This window comes from Gavia stellata, chromosome 7 (assembly GCF_030936135.1).
Source record: "Gavia stellata isolate bGavSte3 chromosome 7, bGavSte3.hap2, whole genome shotgun sequence".
Lineage (NCBI taxonomy): Eukaryota > Metazoa > Chordata > Aves > Gaviiformes > Gaviidae > Gavia > Gavia stellata.
This window is the reverse complement of record NC_082600.1, coordinates 42,333,729-42,353,369: the sequence shown is the minus strand read 5'-3', so window position 1 is coordinate 42,353,369 and position 19,641 is coordinate 42,333,729. Positions and strand designations below refer to the sequence as shown.

The 19,641-nt window shown below is 40.7% G+C and overlaps 1 protein-coding gene across 1 annotated transcript in view; it reads right to left on the bottom strand.

Annotated features, from left to right (window-relative positions):
- The window catches only part of SPTBN5 (spectrin beta, non-erythrocytic 5), a 94,870-nt gene that overhangs the window by 74,836 nt on the left and 393 nt on the right, over nt 1–19,641 (bottom strand). The window contains exons 2-15 of the mRNA XM_009820859.2: nt 17,236–17,403; nt 16,302–16,421; nt 15,318–15,475; nt 14,209–14,437; nt 10,776–11,407; nt 9,644–9,782; nt 7,731–7,963; nt 7,135–7,288; nt 6,042–6,242; nt 4,648–4,854; nt 3,293–3,484; nt 2,402–2,554; nt 1,730–1,860; nt 242–493 (exon numbers count right to left, since the gene is read on the bottom strand). Coding sequence (XP_009819161.2) covers nt 242–493; nt 1,730–1,860; nt 2,402–2,554; nt 3,293–3,484; nt 4,648–4,854; nt 6,042–6,242; nt 7,135–7,288; nt 7,731–7,963; nt 9,644–9,782; nt 10,776–11,407; nt 14,209–14,437; nt 15,318–15,475; nt 16,302–16,421; nt 17,236–17,403 — 2,969 coding nt within the window. The remainder of the gene's footprint in view (nt 1–241; nt 494–1,729; nt 1,861–2,401; nt 2,555–3,292; nt 3,485–4,647; nt 4,855–6,041; nt 6,243–7,134; nt 7,289–7,730; nt 7,964–9,643; nt 9,783–10,775; nt 11,408–14,208; nt 14,438–15,317; nt 15,476–16,301; nt 16,422–17,235; nt 17,404–19,641) is intronic.

The window sequence follows — 19,641 nt, the reverse complement described above, 5'->3', positions numbered from 1 at the left end:
ACAATCCTGGAGTATTTATCCTCCTACAACAGTGAGGTCTGGAAGCAATCACTTCCCCAATCACCCAGCCATACTCAAGAGAGATGATCTCAATCCAGCAGGCAAGTCAATTCTTCAGGTTGCTAGAAAGAGAAATTTCAAGAGAAACTTCACAAGCTGCTCATTCTCTTTATAGCCATAATTTACAACATGATCTTAGAGAACTAGCAAAGAATATGGAAACAAAGAGCAGGTTCCTTACGATTTTGCAACACTCCTCAAGTATTCAATTTTCCTCTCTATCACCAGGACCTCTCTTTCAACTGTAGACAGTTTGCGCTTGTCTGACTCCAGCCCAGCAGGTGAGTTCCCTGGTTCCAGATCCCAGAGTTGGACCATCTTGTCTTGCAGTAGTACTCCTATGCTCTGACAGTCCTGAAGAAATGTCCTCACATCAGCCACTCCAATCAGCTCAGAGCCCTTCTCCTCCTTCAGAGTTTCCATGCATTCCCACCTTGTAGAGAGATAACCTGATTACTTGCATGTAGCCTCAGCCACTACCTCAAAACTTGTCTTCACCTAGAGAGCAGATTCAGTTTATAGCTTTCCTTACACATGACCTACATCCTTTTTCTATTCAGAAAAAGTCTTGTATAAAGATTTCATCAGGACTTAAGTGGGCTGAGGGGATGAACACTAGGACTCCCCACAACCTCAAAGTTCACCTCAGTGCCATCTCAAGCACGGGGACCCTGCTCAGGTGACCAAAACGCACTGGACATGATGCCAATACACAACAGTGGTCAAAATCAGGACCTGGCTGTGCCTCTCAGTTCCAGCTGGGTGGCATGGTGCCAGGAGTACGTACAACAACAGGTACTAAATATACTTGGTGAAGTCAAACAGGGTTTGATGTTCCCTTCAGTATTTGTGAAGGGCACCCTCACCCTGATGTTTAAGTAACCTGCTGTTGCGGTGCAATACAGACAGAACCTCTCTGAATCCATTACCTGTGGATAGATTCACGTCGTGCTTTAACACACACGGGCGCAAATTGCTGCAGTTTAAATATCTCAGTGTCGGGGCCTAGAAGCACCCCCCAGTCCTGGAGACATGACACCAGGCTCAGGGCCAGCCGAGAGCCAGTGTGGCTGAGGGCTGCCCCCTTCCCACTGCTGACAGTGGGGACAGGCTGCCAAGCAGCTCTGAGGATTGGGACTCACCTCTGGCCCTGGCTACCATCCCAGGCCTGCCCTGCTCGCCTCCCTGTGGGACTGGCCCTGCTTGCTGAGGCCCCTCTGCCCATGCCGGCTCCCCATCCCAAAGGGAGCAGCTGGCCCTCCCTCCGCCCTGACAGGCTGGCCCAGGCCCATGCCTCATACCAAAAATGGGTTTCCCAGCCGGGCCGCAGCCCTGTCCCCTCCCCACAGACTAGTCGGGCCTGTGGAGACTACAGGCTGCCCCCCCGCCTGCCCTGCTCCCTGGCTGGGGCAGTGGGACAGGCCCCGGCTGCGAGGCCCATCCCGGGCCCCAGGGAGCAGCCCCTGCCCCAGTCCCTCTTTGGTGCAACAGCCACACCTGAACACAGCAAACCTCAGCCACATGCAAAAAGCTCCCCTCAGGCCAATTCTGGGAGTAAAAAAAATTATCAGGCGGGTATTCTCTTAGCGTAGTCTAGATCGGGCGTGAAAGGTCATCTCTCCAATTGCCCCTATGAGACAATCCTCTGTTTTATCAGTAGCACCTTTACCTTCTGTTGATCTCTTCCAGCCAAATCTGGATCTCAGAATATTTGCTGGGACTGATCTTTCCATACTTAACAGCTAAGTTTTCAATATCTCCCAGCTGGCCTTTGCCTGCAGCCAGTTCCATTAAAAAGCTCTAAAACAGGAAAGATACAAGAATGCAGAACTTGAGGTTTTTCCATTTCTATGGACACGATTCTCAATAATCTCTCATATCCACTCATCTCCCACTTTCACAGCTGGCTTCTCCATTTACCTGTCTGCTGACACCATACACACCTGTGCATGCAGTTCCCCTATAGCCCTCCTGACCTCCCCTGGTGCGCACACTACGCCTATGCACGTATGTCTCACCCCACTGGGATGCAAGTGCACTGCAGGATTTTTTCATCATCTGGTATTTTTCTTCAAGTGGCATAAGATAAACCACGAAAAGAGTGCTTTTATACCGTGATATTTTTACAGGATATCACATCAACAGGAGAAGTTAAAGGGACATAATTACATCAGCTTCAATAAGCTTGGCATAGTTTATACGAAAGAAATATGTGATCTATGCGTGACTTCATAAGTTGAAATGAATGAAAAGACTCTCAAATTAATTTCTCAACTTTATCTATTCTCCCAAGGTCAATCTGATTTAAAAGGTGTCATCTGTGAGCAGGGAAAAAGAGTACCTGATATTTCTGCTGCATGACCTCCACGTTGTCTGCTTGAGGCTGAAGAGTCCGGAAAATGTTCTCTTTATCTTTCATCCATGACTGAAATTCTTCGCAAGAGCTACAGAAGCGGTAATATCCAATCATCTCCTCCAGAGCCTTTTTTCTGTCCTGTAAAACAGATGAAGAGTTAAGTATTGCTGTAATAACTCCTTGCCATTTGAAGGAAAAAAAAAAGATCCTTGCATTTGAACTACAATACACAGGTGGTAGCTTGGTAGTTTTGCCAGACAGTGCTGAAAGAGAACAGAATATGTTACCTTAAGATCACAATACTTCTTCCCAGAGCAACAGTGGTTTAAAAGCATAAGAGAAGCAGCCGGAGAGTGTTCAGCCCCTGACAGGCAGCAAGGCTGCTGTGCTGCTTGCTGCTGCCGCTGACTGAAGATTTACCTCAGTAATCTCAGGAATATGTAAAAGTCCCATATAACATGTTTTTGTTGGTCTTTAGGGCTGGATTGCAGCAGGTGGGAGTGAAAAGTAATAAATAGAGAATGCAGATTACGGTTGTTTATTTTTTCTGGTATCAGGTAAGACAGCCCAAAGATTTAGGAGCTGCATCAAGCAAACATGCGGGGGGGGGGAAGAAGATTACACATAAGAATCCACGCTTCTACATCTAAAGTAAAAAGACTAGAAGGTAAATGGGAAATTTGCCAATATAAAAAATGCATTTTGATCCAAAACTTCAATGATAATCTCAAGCCTTGAAGTCCCACAGGACTTCACAGGATTGAGGCACGTTGTTAAACTGAAAAGCAGAAGCCAGCACAGCACTTAACCTCACTTTGCATTGCTTTGGACTTGACTATTTCTGTGAACTGCAAAGCACTGGAGGGGATACTATACCTTAGCCATGCTCTGTAGATTTTCATAAAGTGAATCTATTTCATCTTGGGTCTTCCAGATGTTCTCTGGAAGAAAATGAACATCTGGACTGGAGGTTCCAGGGAATGCAGTTTCAGATGTTGCCCAGGTTCGACTGAATGGTAGCTTAGTTGTCTTTTGATTTAAGTCACGTGGGGCTTCCGTCTTCACCATCTGTTAAGCAAAATTTAATAGAATCAATCGGTGAATATTTCTGATTTGGATAAAAATTTCATATGGAAGGAAAATTTGGACTTGCTAGTTCAAATCACAGCATTTTGACCCTTTAAACAAAACATCTCCAGTATTTGTTTGAATTGGTTTCCTTTGGTTTATTCTGAAAGAATGAACCAAATAAATGAAAAGCATTTTAGTTTTGTTTAAAGAAGTTTCATTTAGCTCATTTTAAAATATATTGATTCAGTAAACATTCTCATTTTGTGCCCACATCAAGGTTGGGGTTTGGGCTTTTTTTTAACTTTTAAAATTGCCAACAAACCAAGGAATCAACTATGCTCACAGTTCTATTTGTGGTGATGTTTTAGTACCTGAATATTTCCAGTTTCAAAGCCTGTGAGTGCCCTAGCGAATAAATGCTTTTATTTGCACATTATGTGCTTTTTCATGTTTAATAACAAATCAATATAACTTTTGTCCTAATAAAAATTAATGTTGGAATGATGAGGTAAAGGAAAGACCCAAAGTGGTGCTCATAGCTCTCAAACTGCTTTGGCTAAACATTGAGTGATCATAGAAGTCTGAAAGAAGCAAGCTATGAAATGTGTCATTCACCTCCCCTGACTTCTGTTGTTAAAATGAGCTGATCCCAAGTCAAAAGTTCCCTTTCTAGTCAGTGAAAAAGAGGGGCATTTGCAGAGGTTGTCTTCATCCCATGGGCCTTAAACATCCACCCTGGGATGGTATGAATTGCTCCTGGAACTGTGCGGATGGTTCATCACTACATTAGAATGCAGAAAGAATTTGTAAAAATTTTTAGATTAAATGTCTCCTTTTGAAGCTGGCTGAAATTAATAATGTTATGAGAACAAAGAGTGAGAATGTATTTGTGAGGACTGGTGGAAGGAACTAATATAGATGAGCATATTTCTAGCATTTCACAGAACACTAACTAGGTGGGCTATGAGTAGCCAATAAACTTCTTTGTCATCTAAAAATTTGCCTCAATTCTAATTAAAAATTCCTTCTGAATTAAAAAAAATGCTCGTTTAAATCATATGGAATATTCTATTCTGGCAAAATCAAAATGTTTTACGTAACTAAAAACCATTTCATATACATTCTTCAACAAAATATGACACAACCCCTCATCTACTTACTGCAGCTGGAGCTTGCTCTGCTGCAACGTCAGCCTGCTCTTTCAGGCGTCTCATCTCAGAGGAGTAGGCTGCAATCTCCTTCTCCAGGCGCAAGTGACGATGCAACAGCGCTTCTGCGCTCGATTCATCTTTTCCGTAGTCCTTGCTGGCCAGAAGAGGCTGCCTTTCTCGCAACCATGAATTTGCTTCATCGATGTCAGCAAAGTACTGAAGGAGCACAGGGAAAAAACCACTTGGTTTCATCCTGAAAGTATCATATCTAGCTCCTTCTTTTTTTTGAAAATAATGAATAAGGCAGAAATGCCATTAGGTCTGTAGCTATAAGGTTACTTCAAGGTGTTGTGAAAGCTATGAATAAGGTAGCTCTAAATCCATGATGTATTTCATGATCACATCAAGCACAGATAATTCACAGAATCACAGTGAATAAATAGAGTCAAGGATTGCCTATATAACTCTTTAAAAACTCCTAACTAACTAAAACTTTATGGTGCTTAATAGCAGCGGTAAAAGGAACCCACAATGTACAATGTTGGTAGGCACCACATAATTCCAACAGATATTTACTAAAGGTTCAACGGAAAAGTCCAACAATGCACAATTAACTCAGTCTACAACAAAAGCTTTCTTCTTTTCTGCAGAATTTGCAGTCTGCCTGGCTATAGTTGTAAAAAAGAAAAAGAAGATTTAGAGATATAGAATAAAGCTACAACAACAAAAAAAAAGAAACCCCATAGTAGTGAAGGAAAAAGAAAGAACTAAAACACCGTAATGATGTTAAACTTACTAGACAGAAGAGAGAATTTAGACTTTGTAAAGAACAAAGCTGTTACGTTCTGTTCAAGTGACTCATGGGAACAACAGACTGAGTAAAAAAGTTAGGAAAGGGAGAATAAGAATACCTAAGATAACGTTATGTGATTGTGAATGCTGCTTTTATAAAAGCTCTTTATTTGCAGATGTGTGAATGTTTGTAGGTGTGAAAGTGTAGATCAGAACGGCAGGGTCAAACGTTTCCCAGGCTTTGGGAAGTTCATGGTCAATCCAAGTCTTATGGCACGTTTCTTTTGTTGTTGTTTTTTGTTGTTGTTTTTTTTCTTTTCCACGTTAGAAAAATGCCACATAGCTACCCAGATCCCACCCTCAAAAAAGACTCTGCATCAGCACTATTAATGTGAGCTATTTCCATTAGCATTTTTAACTTAGAGCAACTCGCAGCTGCTCAGATCTCCCTCCTGGCTGGCTTGCAGGAGGATTGAGACTTCTGTGCTAGAGGTCTTTTTGAAGACTGACACCTGAAGGCTTCCTGCCACTTCCTGCATGCGGGGGCACGGGGCAGAACTGAACCACATCCCTGTCCCCCATACTGCACACCACAGCAGAGCCCTGCTTACCTGTTTGATGAGAGCTGCTGCCTGCAGGCGGCTTTTGCGATCAGCCACCTCATCTTGGAGCTGCTGCCACAACTTCTGGAGGTTGTCTGTCTGCCTCAGAATGTCCTCCTGGTGTGTGGGGTTCTTCTGGCTCAGCTCCCACCCCCTCCTCATCACATCTGCACATATGGCCCTGTGGGAATTGCACTCCACTTCGAGAGCCTAGCAGAAGGATGGGAGACATGTCAGCACAACTCAGTCCCCACCAGCTGAGAGCAAAGAGGGGGTCCTATTCTCTGCTACTGTTTCCAAGAGTCCTGTGCCTTATCCATGCCTATGACTTTTCCTTGAGCCCTGAGATGATTTCCGCTTGGCTCCCCACACACAAGTTACTGTACTACTTTTTGTCTTTGATGTGAAGCTTGCTATGCAGTCTTCTCTGAAGGAGATACTTGTTTGTCACACACCAGTTCAGCTGTCTTATGCCTTCCAGGTGCAACAAATACACAAACAGATGCACACAAATGTATACTAAAATTACAGAAGAGGCTCCTGTTTCAGTTTTGTCATGCAAGTTCTCACCGGTCTCTCCACTTGTTCAGTGATTCTTTCTTTGCTGTAAGAAGGTAGTAGCTCATATAGCTAAACTTTTGATAGCAGCCCACAGCAAGTGATCAGGGAAAGCGGTAACAGATTTGTAAGCTCACACAATGTTATCCATCCTGCCTGCTGCATCTGTCTTCTTTTCACCATCTCTTTCTTTCCTCACATCTCTCTTGGCCAGGAAAGGTAATTGGGAAAAACAAAAACTAGCAACCTTTTTTCCCTCCTGTCCAAACTGAGCTAATATGGAGCCCAGTGTCTTCACTAGAAGCCACACTTCTAGTCCAGTATGAAACATATTCCTTCTCTACCCTTCCCCTCTTGAGGAAAAATCCCTACCCTATCCTTTTTTTTTTTTTTTTCCAAACTCCAAACACTGGTCACAACACTAGAGATAATGAGTGGTTTGACAGCTTTCTTGTAAGTGCTGCACTGACTGAACTGAAGGACACAGGTGTTCTAAAATCTTGCTATAATACAAAGACAAGGCACCACCAGCAAAGCAAGATACCTTGTGCTTCTGAATAGAGGCTGTAATCTGGCTGACATCTTTCCCTAATGTTGTCGTTCTTGCTAGCTTCCATTTCTCAGAGATCCACGATTCTTCCTCTTTGCAGTCACGGAAGAATTCAAAAAGCTTCAAAGCATCTTCTAGCTGAGATTTTCTGAAATAAAGAAATAAACAGTATATCTCAGTCAGAATTAGGATCCCATGGAGACAATGGTAGCACAAGCAAAGAAGAATTTAGAAAATCCAGAATTTGAATGCCTTTAGCTCCTTTTTGTCATAGATCAATTTATTCATGGAAGAAGACAAAGGAAACAAATTTACATTTCCCTCTTCCTCTAGGAGATGAGGAGATAATCACATGCTATTCAGACTTCACATAAAGTAGGTCATAGTAAATGCTGAGAATGAAGTTATTCTTCATCTATGAAAGTGAGTGATCTCTTTCAGCCAACTGCAATCAAGACACTCAAGTTGCTTGTGTTATGTCTATAAATGGAGAGATGAAAACTTTCAAATGCTGAGCAGCTGTGTCTTCTGATTAAGGGAGTGATTGGCCATCCTAATCAGGAAGAACAGAGCCATAAGCACAGCCCTACCGTGACTTGCTCATAGCTGTAAGGTTCTGATACAGCTGACGAAGCATCTGAACTTTGGCATAAAGCACTTCTGGTTTGACTGTGCTGTCCTTGCTGATTTCTGCTGTCCTCTGGGTGATGTGTGTCAATCTATCATCATAGGAAGAGATCTGCGAGTCAACCAAGTTGTGCTTCTGCAGCAAATCTACTACTTCCAGGAGCTGCTTCCCACAGTCCTGGGAATTCACTAGCACCTGCAAACAAAGCGAGAAACAAAAGGCATTGGCAGAGAGTGCATCCAGGAACTCAGTACAAAGAAATCAGTTGAAAGGTTCCTGTTGACTCTTATAGCTTCTAAATGTAAAAGAATGGTGTCAGCTAGGTAAAAGTGAAAAGCTGCCTAATTAGTGGAATCATACTTTTCTTTCAATTTCACAAGCTAATGGCAACAATCCAGAGTTTCTATCTACTGCAGTTCAAGTAATGGTCTCTTCAAATAAGCATCTGTTTTCACACCTAAGTTATTTCTATTGATTAAGCACTCAAGGTCTCAGAATTTCTGGGTGCAAGGAATAGCCCTTTGCTATACACCCATCTGCAGGCAGATTGATTCAGTCTGTATTTGGAGAATTCTACAATAACCCGTTTTATGGTATGCTTTGACTGCAATTTTTTTTTTGTTTGAGGAACTTACTTGCCTTTGCTATCTAAATAATGAAAATAAGTAATTCATAGTATTTAACTGGTGGCTGATGAAGGTACAAAGTGCTTAAAAGCCTGTCCTCTTTCTAATTGTATCAGTAGAAATGTCCGCAAGTTGAGTCAGGGGAGGTTTAGATTGGATATTAGGAAAAATTTCTTCACTGAAAGGGTTGTCAGACATTGGAACAGGCTGCCCAGGGAGGTGGTTGAGTCACCATCCCTGGAGATATTTAAAAGACACATGGATGAGGCGCTTAGGGACATGGTTTAGTGGTAGACTTGGCAGGGTTAGGTTTACGGTTGGACTTGATGATCTTAAAGGTCTTTTCCAACCTAAACGATTCTATGATTCTAATTATCAATCCCACTGTAGGATGTTACCTTTCCTTACCAATCTTCTCCCATATCCTCAGGCTATCACAGTTCCAACAACATTATTACAATTAGGTGTTCTTTGCATACTTACACTAGGTCAAAAACATTCATAATTTATGGATAGCTCTTATCTTTAATTTGAAATTCACAACTTCCTATAGCCTGTTGACTCTTTCAACTTAGGCACAAGGCAACCCATAGTTGTAAGGATTTTTCTGTCTTTAAATAAGACAAGGCAAGACCAAAGGATGCATGTATACTTCCTGCCATTACAAGATCAATACGAAACCAGTTATTTCCTATGCTGAAGAGAAGACTTTGGGATTTGACACTCTGGTAACACTTGGAAATTCTTGCTAACAGAAATCACTGTGCATTTATAGTGGAATTTTTCTCTCTCACAAGTTTAGGTACCTGAAAGCCAGACATATGCCTCAGCTAGTCCCCACCTGTATAATCACTGGAGGTACTTCGAGAAGGTAATTCAGAATTACATGGAATGGGAACAGGAGGCTGTTTTATTCCACTTTTGCTTTTACACTTCTAAATTTAGGTGAGATTATTTCCTATCTTTATTTTACTACGTAACTTGAACCTGTAGTGCACTCCCTGTAATACCGTATCTGGCTTTCTCATTAGGGAGAGCCCCTGTAGCAAAGCCTGTTTCTTCTCATGTAGTTACCTGCAATGGTGAACTGAAATGTACAGTTAGGCATCTAAGTAAAAATGGTGTACTTTTTCTATAGCTGATAGACTTATCTTCTGTTGGCACCAGGCAGTCCCTAGAACGTGAGGGCTTTTTAGGGACACACATTGGTAGCAGTGCAAGCTGCGTGCCAGTGGAGAGGGCTCAGTACCTGCAGCTCTTTCAACTCCTCTGTAATGGCATCGATGTCCCTCAGGAGGCCCAGAATTTCCTGCATTGTGCCCAGGGAGTGTTGTCGTCTCTGCAGCTGATCCAGAAGATCCTGCCATTGCTTTGAAATGCTGTTTTGCCTACAAAGGAAGGGAGAGAAATTACTAATTTGGACCAAAGACTTTGGGCAGCACTGGGAGATTGTCAGTGCTTGCAGCTTTAGAAGAGCTAAACGAACACACACAACTCTTGCCACTAGTGCAAGAGGACAGGCCATGGTCACAAAACAGGTCAAAGCAATGTTGTTACCTAATTAGTGTGATAATGGGGAGGAATTTTAACTAGCACATCAACTGTCACTGACTTTTTTAATTTAGACATTGTCTTTTATGGATCCTCATACCTGACATCCCACATTGCTTTCATCTGATACAATGGAAAAGCTTGGAAAAAAGAAGCGATCTTTAAATGGCGGCTTAAAGTAAAAAATTAATCTAAACTGTATCATGAGTCACAATCTGATCTCATAAAGAGTTTGGTTTACTCTTTTCTAACTGTTTTTCTTAGTTTTCCCGCAGGTTTCTGATTTTGTCTGAACTTAGAAAAGCATCAAAATACCACAAGAGAAATTATTTGTATGGCATTCTTAGCCACTCCCAAATCAGGCTATATTAATAATCAGAGAAGTCATAATTTCCCAAGATTTGTGCCAAACTGGAGTCAGTCTGAGAAGACTTTGTGCCTTAACTAATCTGTATCTTCCCAAACTACACACTGGAAAAGAAATGTGTTGGTTTGGAAAAAAAAAAATACCACTTTAAGCATTTTTGATGGAAGATAGGATTTTTGGCAGAACAAGTATTTTCATATATAATGAAAATATCTTAAAACTAATTTTCAACAGAAATCAGTCTGAGGGTTTGATCATTCAAGAAAAAAAATGAAATTTTAAAGACAATGAAGCATTTGTCTTATCTGCTAAAACTGTTCACAGGTAGAAGAAATTTCTGCCACTTCTACTCGAGAGGAGCAGAGCTATGATTCATAGCCACAATTCATTTTCTTCCACCACACCACAGAATTTCAACAAATTTCAACTTCCACCATTACACAGTCTTATGACTGTCACTCACTTCTTCATGATTTGATCTTTGCCGTGATAGTTCTCCTGGCTGATGACTGTGGCCATTTCATCCAAAGCAGTGAAGCGTTCCCTCCTGGGGAGTACATCTGCCACAATGGCTTCCAGCTTCTTACTGGCAGCCTCCATCCTGTCTGCACTCTCCGGCCAGAAGTCCTGCTTCCCAATCACTTTCCTCATGTCTTCCAAGTAGGACTCACGCAGGGCTGCCTTCTTCAGGAACCTCTGGGCTAGCTGTTCCAGCCTTTCTAGCCTCAGCATCTCCTTCTGCAGTGCTTTTCCCCGATTGTGCTCTGCCTTTTCCAGGATAATCCAGTGCTTTTCCACATCCTGCAGCATCCTCCCCTCTGGGGGCAAGTATGGCCGTTGGTTGTTGGCTCTCTGCTTGGTCCTGATGTTGAAGAGATGAGCTTCAATCATGCCCTTCTCTTGATATTTGGGGGGTTTCTCCACAGTGCGGAAGGTCTTGAAGTTGGCCATGAGCAGCCACATTTCCTGAAGAGAGTTGGGGAAATGACGGTCATCCAGTTCTGTCACCTTCTGTTTAATCCATTTCAGGAGGTCAGAGACCATCTGTTCATATAGAAGCTTCAAGTCATCTATCTCCTTCAGGAAGAACACGATCTGTGATGGGAATATGAAGTTACAAGCCACATAAGAAGCAGAATGAAGCAAGGTGGGTGAACAGAAAACAACACCTTCATAAACCAAACTTAGGATTCAAATAGTTGAATACGTGTCAGGAAAATAGTATTTAACAAGCAGGTTGCCACAGTCATCACATTTTTATACCAATGTGGTGATAGCTGTCACATCTGAGGCCAGGTGAAATCCTAAAATAGCCTTCCATAAAGCACAGATAAGTAAATATTATTTAATGTTGCATTTCAGTTTTTGTTTAAGAAAAGGTTAATTTTGGAATAAACAGCATGCATGTGGAGACTGTCAGCAGTTCCTATGCAGGCTGCCTAGAAATCTCAAACTGAGGGTTCAGATTTTTTTTTTCACAATGGAAAAAAACAGATTTTTTTTCTGTTCTCATTGCTAAACCCAAAACAATTCTATCCCATCTAATATGCAATTACACCCTCTTAGCTTCACCACCTTAGCCTGTAGGAGACCATCTGACAAGATCCTGGTTCTCTCACATGCTCACAGCAGTCTGTGGTCAAACAGCCCCTTCTCAATCTCTTCTGTTGGACCTGTTTTTCTTTACAGAAATTGTTAGAGAATGTCTCGTAGCCAAGCAGGGGTTTGGTAAGGACGTTAACTCTGATTCAATACTAATTTTCCAAGTCCAGGACATTTACCTGTTTCATTTGTGGTCTGACCTGCCTTTATTTCAAGTTCAGGTAAACACTGGAGCAAAGATTTAGAATGCAATCCATCATGAAATAAAAAGTGTTCAAATAAAATAATCCTTTCTTTCTATTTTACATTTTTTCCCATCTTTGTCTTTTTACTTTATATTATATTTTTTCCTCACCCTAACTTAGTAGCCCTCCTGCAGACATCAGGTTTAATGCTGAGCAATGTTGTCTGCCTCTGTTATTCCTCTGAGCCTGCCTGCTCCAAACAGGCAGATTAGTAAGGGAGATGGCACTGAGCAAAGACCCAGTTTCTGCAAGTGGTAATCGGCTTTTACCTACCAGAAAGTGCACTTGGCGATGAGTAAGTGTCACAGTGTTGGAAGAGGAGTAAAACAGCACCAACCTTTAGTGCAGGAAAAGCAGCCCGTGACATCGGGGCTCCCTTCTGTATTTTCTGCCATCGTACCCAGTTCTCGCTGAAAGATCCTAGCAAATGCATGATCACCTCACATGGGAGGCGGAAAGGAGATTTACATCCCCGGGCTGATTCTCTCTGCCATCCTGGTCACACACTTAGTCTGAACTCAAAGGCTTCCTTGACACATTCAGGCTTCCCTCCCCAATCCTATTAGTAAATCCAGAGCTGCCTATTTGAGAGGACTAAGGACATGAAGACATTAACATCTGTTTCATTCTCCTTCTGAATGTTTGTGTGTGTCAGAAATGGAGTAAGACAGGAATGTGATATTAGAGACAGGCTAGAAGTAGGGAAGGAGGCAAAGAGAGAAAAAGAAGCAGGTGAGTGGAAAGAGACAGAGGAAAGAAAGAATAAATATACCTATGCAAAATGGAAAAAACAGTGGAGCACAACAAGAACTGAAAAAGGACAGAGTAAGAAATACTCTTTCTGTTTTTTCCCATAATACAAAAGTTGTGGCCTATTTGATGCTTATAGTTCCTCTAATACATGCTTAGTGACTCAAGGACTATTTCAGGTTTATCAGAAGAAAAATAATGTCTCCCAGCCAAAATCCAGAGACTCATGTGTAGACCAGTCAGACCCTACTGCCCACTCTCCTCACTGTTTGACCGAATTCCAAGTCCTGCTCTCATCTAACGCTTCTCTTCAGAGAACATCGCTGTTACTGATACATGTTTTGGGATCATATTGTTCTTGTCCCAGACCACTTTGTTAGCTGAGCAAATCCTGCTTTGCAAAAGCTTTTCACCTTGTCACCACCAGGAAAGTCATAGTTTGGATTTTTGTGCCTCCCTTTAAGCAATATATTCCCCCTCTCAACTGCGCAGGCAGTTCTCTGAGTCCAGATGTTCATGTAGGACCCACCCTGGGTATGTAGGTTTTCTGCGGCCTATTTGTTTTTTGTATTTTTGAAAAAAACAGAATAGATTATTCGGAAGGTAGAAAAGAAATTGTCTCTAAGGAAAGTGGTCTTCAGTGGAACAACCACAAAATTACTTCAGTTTTCCATCAACAGGATGCAAGTAGTTTTTAATATAACTCATGATCATATGTCAGACAGAATGTATGGGGAAACTGAAAAAAAATTTTTTAGCTTTGGGGGTTTTTTCCCTAGGAGTGTTTCCCCTTCTTTTTCACTCCCTCATTTTTCATGTCGTGTCTTTTTTTTTTTTTTCTTCCCATTTTGCACCTGACTAAGGAGTTAGAGAGAAAGGATGAGGATTTCCACAAGAAATAAAAATCCAAAGTAGTCTCATAGAATAAGGGATCATCTTTCCTATTAAATCAGAAAACTGTGGACTAGGTCTGCTTTTGCCCAGCAGTAATCCTCCCATGATTAATGAGATCTGTACGTCTCAAGCTGCCTTGGAGCCACATCAGTTCTCAAACAGAAACTGTGAGGTCAAAAAGGGATCCATTTTCAGTGAGATAAATGCAATCCCCTTTAGAGATCAGAGAGTCTACAGACACTTCTCAAGATTCAAGTCATGATTCAAGGTCTTTCAAACAGCAGTGCCATTTGATTCAGTTCAAATGATCCTGAAGTTGAGCTTGCACAAAAATCCCCCCATTTCCCACATAAATTCAGCTTTAGGTATTTAACTTTTAACTTCTGAAGATAGCAATGCACTTACTTTGGCAAGTCGCTTTTGTATTGTCTGTCCTTGTTTCAGTCTGGAGAAGTAGTGGTAATAGAGTGACACATAAGTCATGATGGATCTCTCATCTGGGTAGGGTACTGCCACATCCTCAGCATCAAGCAGTTTGCTGATTCCCAGCTCTTTCTCAGCAACATCGAAGGCATTGTTCAGGTTTTTAATGGGCTGGTCCTGCCGCAGTGAGCTATAGTGGATAAGGTCAGGCCTGGGCAAGGAGAAGAACAGGGCGTGGAGGGGAAGAAAGAGTTATGTTTGTCGTAAGTTCTTTCAGATTATAAACCATAAACTGTTTATTAGACTAAGGAATGTGACATTACACTGAAATTACTCTGTCTGACCCTGAGCTTCATTCCAGAGCATCACTCCTTGCCTACATAACAGGAAGAAAATGTCCCTTACAAAATTGAAGTACCACTCCCAGCAAATCTCTGCCCTTCACTTATCCATCCTCTTCACTGATGGGTGAAAACCAAAGCCCACTAGAGATGCAATTCTGAAAAGGGAGGTGACTCCCAGCTGGGGAAGTTACAGGATCCCACCATAGTATCCTGCCAGAAGAACAGCAGAACTGTTAATGGGAGAAGAAATGTTCAAGGTTCTCCCAGGTGGTTTCTCTCTCCTGCCTTGGGCTGTTCTCTTCACACTTTTTCAAAGGGCCAGAGAGGGGAGAAAGAAAGAGACTGAGAGGTTGCTTACTCTGTTACAATTTAACCAGAAGGTACACATGCTTACAAAGTTTATAAAATAAAACCAGTCTCTAAAATAATAACTTTTGAAAAAGAGCAATGGAAACATGACTGAGGGGCTAATACCAAATAATGGGCAGCATTGTTCAGATGTGTGATATTCACTTGGAAATTCGATTTTGTGCCCCACAAAAGGAACCACCAAGCAGGAACTTTTAGTCCTTCCTTCCTCAGAGAGAGAATATCCATTTAAGAAAGGAGAGTCTTCAGTGAGAAAGGACAAAGGGAGAATTTGACAGTTTCTTGACAAATACTTGTAATTCAGACCCTGGAACAACTTGTACCAGAGCTAGAAACAGCAATGAGCAACTCCTCCTGAACTGATCCATCAGATCTTACCTATGAGCATGTATGAGTGCGTTGAAGGCCAGCCCATCACTCCAGCTTTTGGAGAAGTCCTTCACATTCACATTGGAATAGCTGGCAGTTTTATGCTGACACCAGAGTAGTAAGGCTTCATTGGCAAATAGAACATCAGCTCTGCCTCCAAATTCTTCCTGTGAAGAGAGCAGGGAAAGGAAAAATCAGTGTGAACAATATATGGAAGTAGCATCACTGGGTTTACGCTCATGTTCCCAAAGATCACTTTGTATTACTTCTGTCCTATTCACAAATCCCCTCAAAGTCATGACTTGCAGACTGTATCTGCCATGAAGGTAGAATGATTTAACATGAAAGTAGAAATTTTCTGTTAAAGCAAAAGCGAATTGAATGAACTCAGAAATTATAACGTGAAACACACAAGTTAAAATGTTTTTAAATGTTTCTCTTCTGCAAGGTTTGTAGAAAACAAGTGGAAAGCAAAGCTCAGTTTGCTTCCTTAGCAATGAACCAGAACTCAGAAACAAAATATAATGTATCCAGGTCTAATGTTAGAAATTACTAACTTTGATTTCATAATATCTTCATAGGATCTTACCTTTCATGTACTTAGACTACATGCTAAATAATTTTAAAAAGAATACTTTTCTTCAGAGAAAGTGCAAAGGAGAAGCATGCAGTTCAAATCTAGAGAGAACTGTCATCAGAGAAATGTCATCAGAGAAATTTCTGGAGTCAAAAGCCAGTAAAAAGTTTGTGGAAAAGAGTGAGGAACGTGAATATCCTATCTATCTCCAAGTTACTGGTTTCTGCCTCTTTGAGAAACTGTAAAATGGATTCAATTGCTTTTAGAAATTGCTGACTGAGAAACTGGGTAATATTGTAAGACCTGCATGATCAAAATGGGCAGGAAACATCATCAAAATGGTCCTTGCTAGCCTGAAACTCTACAAAGACTCTGAAATACTCTGATCAGGCAAAAAGACAAAGACACTGTTTTACCTTATCAAGTTTGATAGATGAAATCTGAAATCGAAGTATAATGATCCAGATAAGTCCCAGGATTAAGGTTCTGTCACCATCTACGATATTCTCAGGACCAATCACTTTTACTTGTACCTGCTAATAAACCAATATCTGTTCAGCATAAAAGTACTCATGTCCAGCTCTCTGAAGGAGGTATCTGTGTAACAAGCTGTTATTGAAGAGGGTGTTCAGGCTGTTTTCTTAAGGAAACAGGTTTTGTGTGATCTCTTCGTTTGTCTATACACCTGCAAGCTCCCATGCTCACACCCTAGCTTTCAGATGCACCAAGGATGAGTATGGGAGCTGGAGCCCTGTGCTGTATTGCATTTGTTTTGTAATTAGCAAAAATCCAGATATTATATCCTTTCCCATGTCTACTGCTATGAAACCCCTCTGCTCCTTTGGAATTCATAGCACAGAGTTTTGTGTGATGATTTTCCAGAGAGGTCTACAATAAATTGTTTGCTCAGAAAAGAAAATAAATTACATAACTAACTTGTAGCTGAAATGAGGATTCACAATTAGAATAATGCAATGACTTGCTGAAACTGTTAGAATCAGAGCTCTACAAATCTCCATTTTTACACCAGGTAGCTTCACCTTTGCTTAATGATGTTTGCTCTCCCCCAACATCTGGGAAAACACAACATCTAGAAAGATATAGAAATGCAATAGGTTTTCATTTAGGTGTGACTTGTTTTTCGGGAACATTAGCTGTTTATAAGTCATGTTACCCAAATAACAAAGAATTTCAAATCTGATGGCTTTTTTTCTTTTAATAAAACCCCTGGCCTGCCTTCAAAGAATAACTTATTGTGTATTAGAGTGGGAAATCATAATGAACATAATACTGTAATTAGTTAGTAGCATACATAAGCTATTGTGGTCTCCAATAACAGTATTAACTTACCTTGGATTTCAGAAATGTGATGGCTTTGCTGTTGTTCTCTAGAAAATGCACTCTCATCTTTCCCCGGTTCGGTCTGGGCAAAGCTTCTCCAGAGAGCAGCTCCAGGAGTTGCATGAGAGAGATGCCATCCTTCAAGTCTGTGTAAATATCTTCTATCTCAATCTTCACCTGTGAAGACCAGTCAGACAATACAGACTCTGGCTGAACATTTGGCCCACAAAACCCTATACTTCTATATACTAAGCAAATAACAGATTCTTTCTGTTTCACTGAGTATTCTGTATGTCGGTGCATATATGTGAGAAGTGATGACTCTTAAGTCACAAAAAATGGATTTGCAGAAGGACTGGCATTATTTAGGAAAGTAGGCTGAAGTCAAAAAAATCCCAACAATCCACAACTGGCAAATAAAGAAAAAAACAGGAGATTTTGAAAAATATTAAAAAATTCAGCATTTTCAAAATCAAACATTTTGGAAGTACTGACATTTTTTATTTCAATTCAAATGAATCTTTTCAACTTTTTATTCTGAGCAATGCAATTCATTTAAAATTGAGCTGATAATCCCATTCAATAACTCAGTTTTTACTCCATAGTTTCAACAAAGTCTGTTACATCCTGCTCAGACCTGCACTACCACCCAAAGTCTCCATATTTTTAGCCAGAGTCTCACACTAAGCAAAAGGTTAAGATCTTTTACAAAAATGGATTTCATTTCTGCCAGTAGTGAGGTCACTCAGTGCTTTGGTGATACAGTATGACATAGTGTGTACTCTGACCTAGCGAGAACTTGCCTTGGGTGTTTCCTTTTGGCCTTATGCCACTAGCCACCAAGAAGTGACATTATTGTTGGATGTGTAGTATTGTTTTAATTTACTGTGATTTTAAAATCATGGTAAATAATCCTTTTGTCTTCAGAAAAAAAATAAAAATTCTGAAGTTAAGTAGTAGATTTTTTAATTCAGAGAATAGTTACATGTAGGGGAAAAAAAGGACAAGTAAGAGACATGCACTTCTTCATTCCTGACCAATTATTAATCAGTTTAACAGATCTTTTCTCCAGAGAAAGAAGAAAACACTGAAAGTGTAAAAGCAACTCAGAGAGAGACTTTAAGTTTGTACTGTGTGTGAAACAAGAATTTACAACTTTCTCTGACTGATTATCTCCATGAAAAACTCCTTGTTTAGTTGCCAAGTTTATTTCTTTTTGCATATTAAATAAACTTAAAATTCTGCCTACGGTATATTACCATAAAAAAAGTTAAAGCTGTTATATTCTGTGACACTTCTATAAATGAAGAATAGTTCCATTTAAATTTGTAAAAAGGCAGTTTCCATATGTCCACTTTATGCCTCACCCAGCAATAGTTTTAATAGCTTTGTTGCATCATTCCTCTCATAAAGATACCAATCACAGATTGCTTAGCAAATTCAATCCAATAGCCTCCTTAGTGATAGACTTGAAGTAGTCAACAGTGGAACCGAGAATACTGCAGTGTCCTGTAGTATGATCCAATCATGTAGAAGTGTGTGTTGAAAAGCTGAGACTACATTGCTGAGAAGACCTAGATAAGCTGTCGGTCTCTGCACCACTTCTTACCGTATATGGTTTGGAAAGCTCTTGCAGGCTTTTTTCCCCCATGCTTTTATGATACATGAACAAGTACTGTGCAGGAAGTTAAGACTGACATTTTAATCTTTGAAATAAGATGAGAAAGTCTATCTATTTATCTGTAGCTAAACAGAAATTTCCTACACCATAAAAACCTAACTTTCTGCAAGTGACAAAATGAGAATGTGTTTTGCAGTTCTTCTCTCATGGTAAGAAAAATAAATTTAAAAGTTTGTTGGGCTCTGAGGCTGCCTTTGCACCAATCACCAACTTAAAACATTACACTGAAAAAAATGCATCTACTACTGAAACATCATATAATAGCGATGAGCTAGAGTGCAACAAACAGGCCTGGTCCTGCCTGGTGTCGCCCAGGTCCATTTTCATTAATATCAACAAGAGACTTTAGAAAAGGGGATTGGGTTTGGATGATGTAATTCCCTACTGTGAAACAGCTACATCATTTGTGTCTGAAATTAGTTTATCTGCAGTAAGTCTGGAGACTTTTGGAATATGTTGGAGTTACCTTGCACACACAAATCAACTGTACACTAGCTCTGAAGCTTTTTGGACTTACTGAAAACAAGCTGGACTGTATTTACATGGTTTTATGTCTGAAACTGCTAGCCTTAAGGCAACTTTTTCAGAGCCATTGAGCAGCAACTCAAGCTGGACTGATCAGGCAAAGCAGACAGTCTTAGATTTTGGCCAGGCAATTAACAATTGAGCATTGTTTGGGGAAATCCAGACATTTGCAGATACTTTACTTATAGGAAAAAGAAGAGCAAATAAAG